The 12273-nt window shown below is 45.7% G+C and overlaps 1 protein-coding gene across 2 annotated transcripts in view; it reads left to right on the top strand.

Annotated features, from left to right (window-relative positions):
- The first annotated feature begins 4339 nt into the window (after positions 1–4339).
- The window catches only part of foxo3b (forkhead box O3b), a 53716-nt gene continuing 45782 nt past the window's right edge, over positions 4340–12273 (top strand). Inside the window, exons 1-2 of one of the 2 annotated variants that reach the window (XM_080832854.1) lie at positions 4340–4884; positions 5044–5788. In XM_080832854.1, the coding sequence (XP_080688980.1) occupies positions 5234–5788 (555 nt within the window). In that variant the 5' untranslated portion in view covers positions 4340–4884; positions 5044–5233. Of the gene's footprint in view, positions 4902–5043; positions 5789–12273 lie in introns of both variants that reach the window. The other variant, XM_080832853.1, reaches the window with a different exon arrangement.

Below are 12273 nucleotides of genomic sequence, written 5' to 3'. Positions count from 1 at the left end.
AAGACGTTTACTCCCTCTGACTGTAACTAAGGACATCTTATTTTGGACATCTGACTCTTATTTGTACACTAAACTCTTTGTTAGGAAAACAGCCATCATAAGGAGATGGACAGTGCCCCCTTGTGGTTAACTGAATGTTGAATCCTGAGGGGTTTTCCATATCCTTCGCCCGGGTCGCAAGGAGGGTCGCACCTGCCCCGTGTATAATATATTATATTACATATTCTGTATGCCTGCATAGAGGTAAAGTAGACATATGAAAGGGCAATGTATTATACGGGTTGTGTGTACGGTAGAAACAAAATATGTACACCTGGTTGTATTATTATATAAATAGGCTAATAGAAATCTGACCAACGTGAGAGATTCAGCCTGTGCCCGAATGAGCAATGCAAATATAAAAGTACAGAGACAGTGCAATAGTGAGTTCAACAATATTCACCAGAGCCTGCTGGTGCGAGAGGGTCCTGTAATGCCTGTCGGAAAGGAGGAGAGAACAAAAATTCCAAGGTGGGATGCATCCTTGAAACGTTTATGGTTTTCAATAGTGAGCAATTGGGTGACGGTGAACCATTGGGCCGTTTTCACCATCCGCTGGGGTGCTTTATGGTCTGATGCATTCACCATACCAGACTGAGATGCAGCCGGTGAGAATGCTCCCGATGGTACAAGTCCACCAGTATCCTCGGACACAGGTGAGCTTTCATTAAGCTGTGCACGAAGTACAGGCGCTGTTGTTTAGGGACCGGGTGAGATGTGGACGCCACATAATTTGAAGCTTCGTTGGTGGTGACGTGGCGTGGCATGGCTCCTAGCTCGCCTGAAGTCCACAATGGATAATAATATCACCCTTAAATGCAATAGAACCAGGCTAAACATAATGAGTGTAGGCTACACACGAACACACACTCAAAGCATACATGTAAACATGCTCAGGGGTGCTTCTCTGATATTCTAAAATGTACGGAAGGCCCACTTTGCCTGTCTGTTTTCAGTGTTTGGTGTAGGCCTATAGGCTTATAAGCCTATGTAGGGGAGAGGTACAGTTATGTTGTAACTGGATTCATTTCTGAGCTCGTGTCTAACGGAATATTGCGAACCTCACAGACAACGTGCGATGGCATCGGCAAGCAAGCTGTATTCAAAAAATCAACTTTCTGAAAAGTTACAGTAGGCAGAGGTCGTTATGTAAGAGGAAATATGTGAATATATTTTGCGCAAGATTTTGACAAAAGAGTTGATGTGATTTGATAGGAACACAAGTAAGGTTGTGATCAGTGATTTCCTAACTAGGTGCAGCATCTTTATTAGCTGCATACAATGCGTTATATTCCAAGTATAAGTGCTATTAGGAGAGGACGGCAGGGGACTGTTGTAACACGCATTACAATCGTTTGCAACCAGCCAGCGAGAGAAGGGTAGCCACCTCTGCGAAAATGACCCACTATCTCCCTTTTAAAACAAACGCTGAAAAACTATGATTTACAGACAAACCTATAATCACTATTTTGGTTTGAATAATAAATAACTGTTGTTGCCGTACATTTTACCTCACAGGGGCATTTTACAAAATTGTTGTTAAAACAGTCCCTGGCATGTTACAACTGTCCCCAGGGCACTCACTCATAAAATTAGAGAAAAGGTATGTTGTCTTGAATTAGTGAAGTAAATAGGCCTATACGGAAAATATATGATGCATGAAATGTTCAAATGAAAGGTGATGGCAATTTTTGTGCATACAAAGCAAAAAGTGTACCCTTCTCATTTGTGACACTAGGTGGCAGCAGATGACCGCACCACGGTTCACAGCCCGTGGCCACGTGCACAATATGTTTTTGTTTTGACTCTTGACGTCACTCAGCAGCTGTAGCTCTGACAAATGCGCTCAAAAGAGCAGTACGACCGCGGCAGATAAGCGGAATAAAGATTTATTCGGGGGGAGGGTGTATTATTAAGTCGTCTATGGTTTATTTCCCTCTCAAGTCATTCTTCGTCGTTTTCTTCTTCTCCTTCCTCTCCATCGTCTTCTCAAGTCCTTGACTTTTCAGCCCATATCAATGGTTGGCAATGCCACCACAATTACGCTACGTTTCTGACGTCCGAGGGACAAGCAGCAATCACGTCTTTAAGTCCTCAGTTTCATTTGCGCCCTTGCTTGGTAAATAAATACCAGTCACACACAGAAAGATACTGTGTGATAGACAGTATGTTGTGTGTGTTGCGAATTATTAGATAAAGCTCTGCTTTGGCACTGCATGGGGCAGGACTTCTGCGCATTCTGCGACTGAAGACGCCTCTGCAGAACAGCGGGTTATCAGTGAGAACAGGGCATGGTATACACACACGCCACACACACACACACACACACACACACACACACACACACACACACACACACACACACACACACACACACACACACACACACACACACAGGACAGCACACACACACAGCACACTGAACAGCAGGCTGTGTTCCCCTGTACTGACATGCACCTACCTACGCACACACAGCACACTGAACAGTCTCAGAGTGAACGTTAAACCCACACACTAGCATTGCGCAAACACCACGGATAAAGGCTGCGTTTCCCCACACTGAAATGCACACACACACACACACACACACACACACACACACACACACACACACACACACACACACACTCACAGAGAGAAAGACGCCCGTGACCATAACTCTGTACATGCTGAGTCTGCCATTCTTCATCGCACGGACAGAACAAAGAGGCAGTGACGAGGGGGATGGACCGTTCCACAGCGTTGCAGGTGCAGATGGATGGCCGGAGCTCCACAGCTAGATCCTTGTCTTCTTGCTGTCCGTGCCCAGACTACATGGGAATGAAAAGAATGTCGGGGGTGAATAATACACACCGACGCTGTAAGATATGAATAAATCCTAGCCTACAATGACTGTTCTGGCCTATGTAGGCCTGTGAACACATCATTCATCTGAAATGCAATTAGTAAAATCTGTTGCAAATTTAAATTGCGAGGTACTGTTCACACAAATCCTAATGTGGACCCTACACACGACAGAATAACCTCCTAGGCGGTCTGGTGGGCTGTTTGCATTTATTCCATGACAACTGTTTCATGACTGACAGGTCTGTACTGAATAAAGTCAATGAAAAAGCCATGTGACATTTAAGTCACAATCCAGATAATAATCTAATGCAAGAGATGCACACATGAGAAAACGTATTCCTTCACATCGCATTAGGCGTGATATTAGGCAATACCAACAGGGCACATTCAAGTATCTTGTGCGCACCTTTAAGAATCCTCTTCCAGCGAACAAAGACCTAGAGATGTTTTGGTACAGTGCAAGAAGCAGGGTGGGGGTGGAGCAGCATCCCACAAAGGATATAGGGAGAGCGGGGAGATGGATATAAAGTCAGAGAGAGAGTGGAGAGGAGACGACGCGAAGACGTAGGATTTCTCCAAGATTTCTGAGAGTGAGCGGAATGACGTCATGTGTTTGAGGGCAGTCTCATTTACATGAAGGGGCGTGGTTAGTGTACATTAAACGACAGCCTCCAACAGCTGTTAAAGGGCCAGTGCGTGGCACGCTTCTGCATGGAAGAGAATGCCTTCACAGCCTCTTAATTGCTGTCAGACAGAAAGGCTACCTAAAACCTCTTTAAAATTACTGGACGCATTGAAAGAGAAAACATGTCTATGAATCCAGAGATACTCTTTGTAATTGTACATGCCTACTCATTTTGCATAGTTTTTTTTTTAAAGTTATCTGTTATTTTGACTGAAAGTGATTTTGCAATAATAGTTATTACCCAGACATTTCTTCAATAGCCTTCAACAGAATATGCTGGAACAGATTCTACTTGGGTAGGTATGGTTGTGTTTCAACTTTTCTCAAAATTGTGAGTAAAGTTCGATTCCGGCATCTGTCATTTCCCAAACCTCTCCCCAACTCTTCACTCCTCCTCATTTCCTGTCCAAAATACTTCACTGTACTATCCAAATAAAGGCTTAAAATATTTTTTTTTAGCAAATGATCATGAAATTCATGACAATAGCCTACATACAAGTTAACCTATGAAAAATGTCTAAGCATTCATAACACATTTTGCTGAATGATGAGCACTGCAAACAGATGAGAAGCAGTACATGCCCGTCCAAGTCCAGTGTGTCCCAGCGACTTGTCTAGACATGCCTGGGCAGCTCAGTCTGGCTTATGTTGTAATGTCCCTTTAAAAGGCGATCCCTGTCACGGAATCCAGGGGGCAGGTCTATCGAGCGGGGTAAGGCTGCGTCTCTCGTTTCTGCCTCCGTATCAGTGCAGTAAGTTTGTGCTTGTTGAACGCTGACAGGAGAACGGAATGTGTAGTAGTGGTTTAAGCTCCTATTCGAGGTAGTAGGACGCGTCTGGATAGACGTTTATTGGCTATTTTCTCTTTTTTCCAACTGACGATTGGCATGCGCTAATTTACAGAGACTTGAATTAGGGGTAAGACCTTTAACTCTCCCGTTTCGCCCGTTAGCATACTCTCTTTTCAAACGCGACACAGTGACAGTAGGGTGCAATGGGCTATCGCGAATAAAAGAACTTGCGAGGGTCAAGGAGGAAGGTACGGTTGAAGTGACAACCGACTTTTGAGCGAGAACTGAAGAGAGATTTCTGCCAGTTTGCCCAAGATCAGACACGGCTTTCAGGTCTTCCCCCCACCCCCTGCCCGTGGGACTGCAATTTTGACAGCTGAATATTGATTTCGCTACGGGGATGCGTTTCTTGCGTGACGCCAGATCACTTTCTTCGCGACAGCTCAGGAGCTGTCGGTTATAGTTGCAGGCTACTAGAATCAGTGCGTTGCATTGACCGCGGAGGACAGCCGTAAAACCAAGGTGGTTGAGATTGAATGGTGTGTAGACATTTAACAGAAGCAATGTAAACACGTGTGTTCATTGTGCTTCTAGTGGTCCTTGTGTTTCTTATCCACAAGTTTAGAAGTAATGTTTTTTAAACTAACATTTGTACCTGTGCGTTTCATGTTTTCAATGCAGGGGAGAGTGTTGAATCAACGTTTTGCGTTGACTGAAGGCTACAAACGTTGAGGAGCGCATCACTGCAGTGTTGTACAGGGGAAGACGTGCGTATTGATGGAATGCGACTGTAACAGTCTAGCTCCAGCTATTTCCTGACTCAATTACAAAACAGACAAGGCAACGAGTTGGACAAACACAGGTCAAGGCGATGGCTGATACGACAGCTCCGGACTCGATTCCGACGCTGGACGTCGTCATCGACCCGGATTTCGAGCCCCAGAAGCGGCCAAGATCATGTACCTGGCCCCTGCCGGAGTCCATCGCGACCAAACCGGAGGCGACGGACACAGACATTATTCCGGAGGAAGAAGATGACGAAGAGGACAGCGCGATGACCATCAACACCAATGGCTCTATGGTCGGAGAGGACCAGGACAGCCCCGGTCTGGTGGCCGACGGACTGCACACAGTGGCCTCTCAGGAAAGTGGAGGTTCCCCACTCCCGTCGCTTTCATCAGGCGGAGCGGGCGGTGGAAAATCCACCGGAGTAGTGAGCACCCCGGGCAGCCAACAGCAGACGCCGAGGAAGTCGTCTTCTCGCCGAAATGCGTGGGGCAATCTGTCATATGCTGACCTCATCACTAAAGCCATAGAGAGCGTCCCAGACAAGAGACTCACCTTGTCTCAAATCTACGACTGGATGGTGCGAAGTGTACCCTACTTCAAAGACAAGGGAGACAGCAACAGCTCCGCTGGGTGGAAGGTAAGTGCGACAAAGAGTGTGTGTGTGTATGAAGAGGGTGGGAACGGGCGCACGCTGCCTTGTTTGTGTACCCCGCTACCTCGTCATCCCAACAAAACAATAACAATAACAGAGCCCATGTGGCGAGGTAAGGCTAGCGCTCTCCTGGTGAAATAATGTAAAGCTCAGGAACGTGCTCACGAGACGCAGCAGCATGCCAATAACACACACATGAGTAAAACCCGTGTACAGATAGCCCATTTTTACGACGGTCTGATCGGAATGACAACCAAATAGACACGGAATAGTCAATGCGCCAGGTTATTGGCGCTTCTATGGGAGATGGGAAGTATAGAGGGTATTTCAGGTCTTTTCTTATAGGCATTCAAAGAAGGCCGCCAGTGAACTAAAGAAACACCTGTGCCTTGTATTTTGCCCGTTTGATCACGGCAGAGGCCAGATGGTCATCAATGTCGTGGTCGCTCGAGAAGCATCCAGTCAACGTGCCAGCATCTTCAGTTGGCCGCGGCCGACATCCAAATACTTGTGCGAGACACACAGACACTCCAAACTCCCTCTCCCCGACCAAGCTTACAGCGTTTGATCCTCGGGTTTGAACTGAGGTGGAGGGCGTGGAATTGCATAACGAATTCGGCCTGGAATGGTGCGAGGTTCTCGTTAACAGTCTTGCAGCGGGCGCGCAGACTGCCTTCAAAGGGAAGTTCACGGCTGCGAAGCTGAGGTCGGGGAAGACATATGGGCTCTGTGCTCATGGACAAGCGTGCGGGGGGGGGGGGGGGGGGGGGGGACGAGGAAAGGGCGAAGGTTAAGGAGTGGAAGAGGCTGACGCATAGGTTACGCCAGCACAGCAGGTTTGCCTGTGTGTGTGTGTGTGTCTGTGCGTGTGCGTGTGTGTGTGACAGAACCCATGAGGGAGAGAGGGGGACAGAATGAAACGGTCATAATTTATCATGAGGCATAATTGGCCCAGTGGAGGCGGTGAAGTTCTCTCTCACAGTAGGGGGAGTTTGAAGCTCCTCCCCCTAACCGCGTGTCATTGGCCCTGATTGCTGCACTGGTGTGTGTGTGTGTTTTGGTTTCTCTAAGAAACACATGCAAACGGGACTGTGTGGGTTGGCTTTGGTCAGCTGCCAATGTTGTCCCTTTGCCAGTCATACTAAGCAGTCGTCTGTTATGGCTTCACTGTCCAGCAGTCTCTATATACCAGTGGTTCCCACACTATTCATGGCAGACCTTCTTTGACAATGGCAAAAACATTGCACCCCCACCCCTCCCAACACCATAGTGCAAGGATTGAGATGCTCATAAAGCCTATTAGCGGTTGTTAATCAAACAAACAAACAAACAGACAGATGTCCATCAGCGGTTGCATATCTTTTTCTTAACCTTGTATCTACATTTGAAAAGCTGAACAGTTTCATCAATCAATTGCATTTCATAAATCAGTTAAACTTAATTATTTTATCAGTTAAAGATTTTTTATTGTTTTTATTTGATCAGCGCTTGTTAAAAAAGTATCAAATCTGGATGGATCAAATCATTTTGTGCTTGGCTATGTATGATTGGTTCATGTCTGGCGCATGTCTGATGTATGAATAATTTGGCTAGCTATCCATTCAAATATAAAAGCGAAACGGTAGACCCCATATCATAAATGTAAAAAGTAGGCTATCACCAAATAGATACGTTTCAGGCTTACCTAATTTATACTTATTTTGACCAATATTGCTTGCTGAGGGGCCCACTTGCTGTGTCCCCTGGGGGCCCCACTGCAGTATACAATCCATCAGTGTCATCTGCCCCAGTAAACCTGGTCCTGTTCAACCCTGTCTGAAATCCTGACTTCATGGCTCCAGTCTGAATGATTTCCACATTGCTGTACTTGGGTGGACATGGATGGATGCCTTTCTGCTGGTGGTTGTGAAGTGACTGGAGCAGGACTTGAGCTAGTTCTCTGCTCACCCTGACCGCGGAGTTGAGAGCTAGAGGGGAGAGAAAGAAAGAAAGGAAGAAAGAAAGAAGGAAAATAAGAGGGGTAGGAGAGAGAGGGGTGGAAAGTGAAAGTGGTAGAGGGGGAAAAGTGCGAAGTAGAGGGAAGAGAGAGAGAGAGAAGTTAAGGCGAGAGAGTGAGAGAAGGAGAGAGTGAGAGAGTGAGAGAAAGCTGGGCTGAGAATAGAGGGGTTGGCAGTTGACCCATAGGTAAAGCTGGTCTGGCCTAGATCCAGTAAACATTGTCCTCCGTGTTACTTAACTTAGCTCACTTGGCCTCGAGTGCTCTCTGTCTGCACACCCCCCCCCCCCCCCCCCCCCACACACACACACACACACACACACACATATGTTTTCCCTGCGTCTGGATTACTCTCTCTTTATCTACTCTCTCTATTTCTGTCTTTCACACACTCACTCTTTGTCTCTATCCTCCTCTCTCTCCTCTTTCTCTCTCTTTTTATCTCTCTCTCTCTTTTTCTCTCTTTGTTACTCTTTCAGCCCCCCTCTATATCATGCAGCACAACTTGTATTCCTGTTCAGGAAAAGGACAGGGCGGTTGAACAAACGCGCACACACACACGCTGCAGCTGGGCTCACAGTTAACAGACACACGCACATACACACACACACACACACACACACACACACACACACACACACACACACACACACACACACACACACACACACACACACACACACACACACATGCACACACATGCACACAGACAGAGACATTCTTACCTTCAGGTCCGTTTTTCATTTATTTCTCTTAATCCAGCTGTCGAAATATACACACACACACACACACACACACACACACACACACACACACACACACACACACACACGCACACAAATATTCATGCATGCAGTTGCACATACCCACACATGCTCTCTCACACACATGAAGGACAATAGAAACACACACACATACACACAAATAAAGGTAGAGAGAGACAGATAGTGAGCGAGATTATCATTTGAATTGCTTTTTTTCATGTGAAAGGTGAATGGTGAATGGCTGAATGGCATGGCGTTGCAGGCAGACCATTACTCTTTTATTAGCTGTAATTGTGAAGGACAGAAGCAGTGGTCAGATAAAGGACAGACCCTGGCTTTGTCACCGACACATTTATCAGAGAGAGGGTGTGTTTTTACAACCCAGATGGATGGGACTGCAGTCCCTCCCCACCAGCAGATGGAGATTATTAGTGCTTCAACAGATCACATAAATTAATCCGTGTATGACATACACAGCAAAGGCTAAAATCAAGATAGGTCTGCTACACAACCCCCCCCCCCCCCACCACCACCCCCCAAACACTCACACACACACGTTTGTTTACATGCTATATGTTTGAATACTCACACACACGTACACACTTAACAAACACAAGCTGCATGTGCAAGAGCACACAAACGCACACACACACACACCCTGATGACCTCAATGATAGGAGATAGTTTAATTAGGGCAGTACAGGTGGTGGCGGTGGTGGTGTGGGGGGAGGGGTATTCCCAGTGACCTCAGGCAAAACAAGGGCAACACTGAACACTCCCATGGCAATCACCCACACACATACTTACCTTTCTAGCCCCTTTCACAATCGAAACATGTTAATGCATCAGGTAAAAACAACACGGGATAAAGTAACGGGTGTTGTGTATTCCCACTTGACTGTTAACTGAATACTATGGGGAACAAACCTCCATGAGAGTTGTAAAACATGCAAGGTCTAATGCCAGTCAATTCAGCTATCTCTAGCATAGGGAACCATCTTAACATTTGGCAGTTGCTAGTCTGTGTTAATATGAACTAATTAGCTGTTTACTTACGTTATGTATTTGGGGGCCAAGCAGTGAATATGCCCGGGCATCCTGAGGGTTTTTCTATCTTATAATTTTAAATGTTTGATTGAGGTGACTGTAACCTCTGCTAGATAACTAGCTATCATTTCATGCAAAGGAAACTGTCATTGAAACCGTTTCTTTAGCTAGCTAGCTAGTTGTGCTAGTTGTGTTTTGCATTCACACTGGAGGCGTGATAGAAGATAACTGGTAATGTTACTAGGTCGACAGGGGATAGATTAATGGTTTGGCTTTACCATTTCAGTTAATGAGGTGCTTCTATTCCCACGCGACAGCATCATAGCGGTAAATAAACGGCTTTCAGTGTGAGTGGGAATGAGGTATAATATGATAGGTGAACCCTCAACACTCCCCTGGTCCTCAAGACCCCATGGGCACAGACATGCACACATGTGTGTGGGTTAAAAAAGTTCCATCCTTAAAAGGAGTGTGTAAGATAGTGATCTGAGCCCAGAGGCTGAACACCCCATTTAGAAAGGCACACTGTGTGCCTCCACACCTCACAGCATAAGAGACCGCCACGCTACCGCCTCACCTGGGGTGGGGGGCAAGAGGGACAATAGGGAGTTGCCGTACAGAATACAGAACAGGAGACGTGCCCAGTACCCAGGTGCACCTTGGGTAGCAAACTCATGGCCTTCATGGTGGTGGTGGCACCTTGAGCTGCAGGATCACAAAGAAAAAGTGTGTGAGACAGAGGGAGAAGAAGAAGAAGAAGAGGAACGAGAAAGAGAAAGAGAGGGGCAAGGACAGAAATCGAGTGAGAAGAAGAGAGAGATGAACTGTGTTTGACAGAGAGAGAGAGGGGAGCAAGGGAGAGAAACAGGCGTTTGACAGACAGAAAGATAGAGGGGGACAGGACAAATGTCCCCTCGTGATAAAACAGACATGTCCGTCTACTGGGGGTTTATTGGGGGGAAGGAACCGTGGCTCCAGTTGCCACGGAGACCAGCCCTACCTCTGTTCCCGAGGCTGAGAGGGGTGTTTATATGATGTCATGAACAGCCTTAGTGATGTCATCAATGAATCCCTTTGTCCTTTACTCTGTGGTGTGTTTGTGTGTGTGTGTGTGTGTGTGTGTGTGTGTGTGTGTGTGTGTGTGTGTGTGTGTGTGTTTGTGTGTGTGTGTGTGTGTGTGTGTGTGTGTGTGTGTGTGTGTGTGTGTGTATCCATCTGTTATTGATAATATGCCATTTACAGCTTAAAGCCTTTAAGGAGTGAAGTGACTTTTTCAGTGTATACCATTTGATGCACTTGACTTCTTTGTATCTGCATCTGTGTGTGTGTGTGTGTGTGTGTGTGCAGTGACGTGCGGTGAAGTCAGTACGAGGGTAGGCACTGAGTTATGAAAGCCAGATTACTTTATTTATTGTTTAGGCTAATAGGCTACGTCACAACAGTAGGTACAAGTGCGGCACACAGGCACGGTCGATCGATGTATAAAAAAAAATCCAATCACGATAACATATCGTACTCTCAGTCTCGCACACGCACGCACACACCAGTTAATGTCCATCATCAGAATGCAAACATCTTTATCCGCACAGCGGCCAATTATGTATGTCAGTCAGCAGCAATGAGAACACACACTGCTCAATTGAATATGAAAGCAAATGGCTTGCAGTCGGCATTAATTCAACCCCACACTTATCATTTCAAAATTAAGCTCAAAATAGTTTCTAACTCACCTGACTAGCACAGCCACAATGCCAATCTTTTTTGTCATACCAGTCCGTTTGAAACGACAATTTTTGGTCCCTTTTTCTGCAGAATTTCATTTAGTGTTGGAATAGGCCTCCCTCTTGCTAGTTACTGCTTTTTTCTATTAAAGTCGAGTTTGGAGAAATGTCTAAGTTCCACAATATCGGTAGATACCGCTGTTGTCATTTTTACTTTGATTTTCGCGGGGATTGCGCTTAGCTGGTGTAATGACGTCAGCTGTGCAAATGTCCAGTAATATCTCAATTTTAATTGGTTCATGTTTGATACGTAACGTAGATGATTACTGGCATAACATATTTACGTGCAAAGGCACAGTAGAGTTGTGCCTTTCGACGTACATATTAAAGAATACAGAATCTAAGTGCGCATGCGCGACATGAGTTTTTCGCTGCTGTTCAAAATGAATGGACAGTAAAGGCACTGCTTACCGTTTTTTTGTATTTGTTTATGCGTAACTGATACAATTGTCATCGTAACGTCTAAACAATTGGAATAACGTATGTATTGCATATATAAATCACAAGAATACTCGGTACAAATACAAATACAAGTTTATTAAATAAAATTATTTAATATACATTTTTACGTTTGAATTTTGTCAGGGTAGGCAGTGCCTACCTTGCCTACCCTGACTGCACGTCACTGTGTGTGTGTGTGTGTGTGTGTGTGTGTGTATATGTCCGTGTGTGTGTTTTTACATCATCAGAGGGTTTGTGCGAAGGCTGTGTGTAAGTGTGTGTGTAAATGTGTATATTGTTGTTTGCACAAATACCCTTTTCCATTTTACTGTGATGGGTGTGTGTGTGTGTGTGTGTGTGTGTCTATTTCTTCAGACAGTTCCACTGTCTGTCTGTGTTATTCCGCTTCCACCATATAACTCAGCACTCTCAATTATTAAC

Source organism: Sprattus sprattus (genome assembly GCF_963457725.1).
Source record: "Sprattus sprattus genome assembly, chromosome: 2".
NCBI classification, from domain to species: Eukaryota; Metazoa; Chordata; class Actinopteri; order Clupeiformes; family Clupeidae; genus Sprattus; species Sprattus sprattus.
The sequence above is the reverse complement of the archived record's forward strand: the minus strand, read 5'-3'. Positions and strand labels throughout refer to the sequence as shown.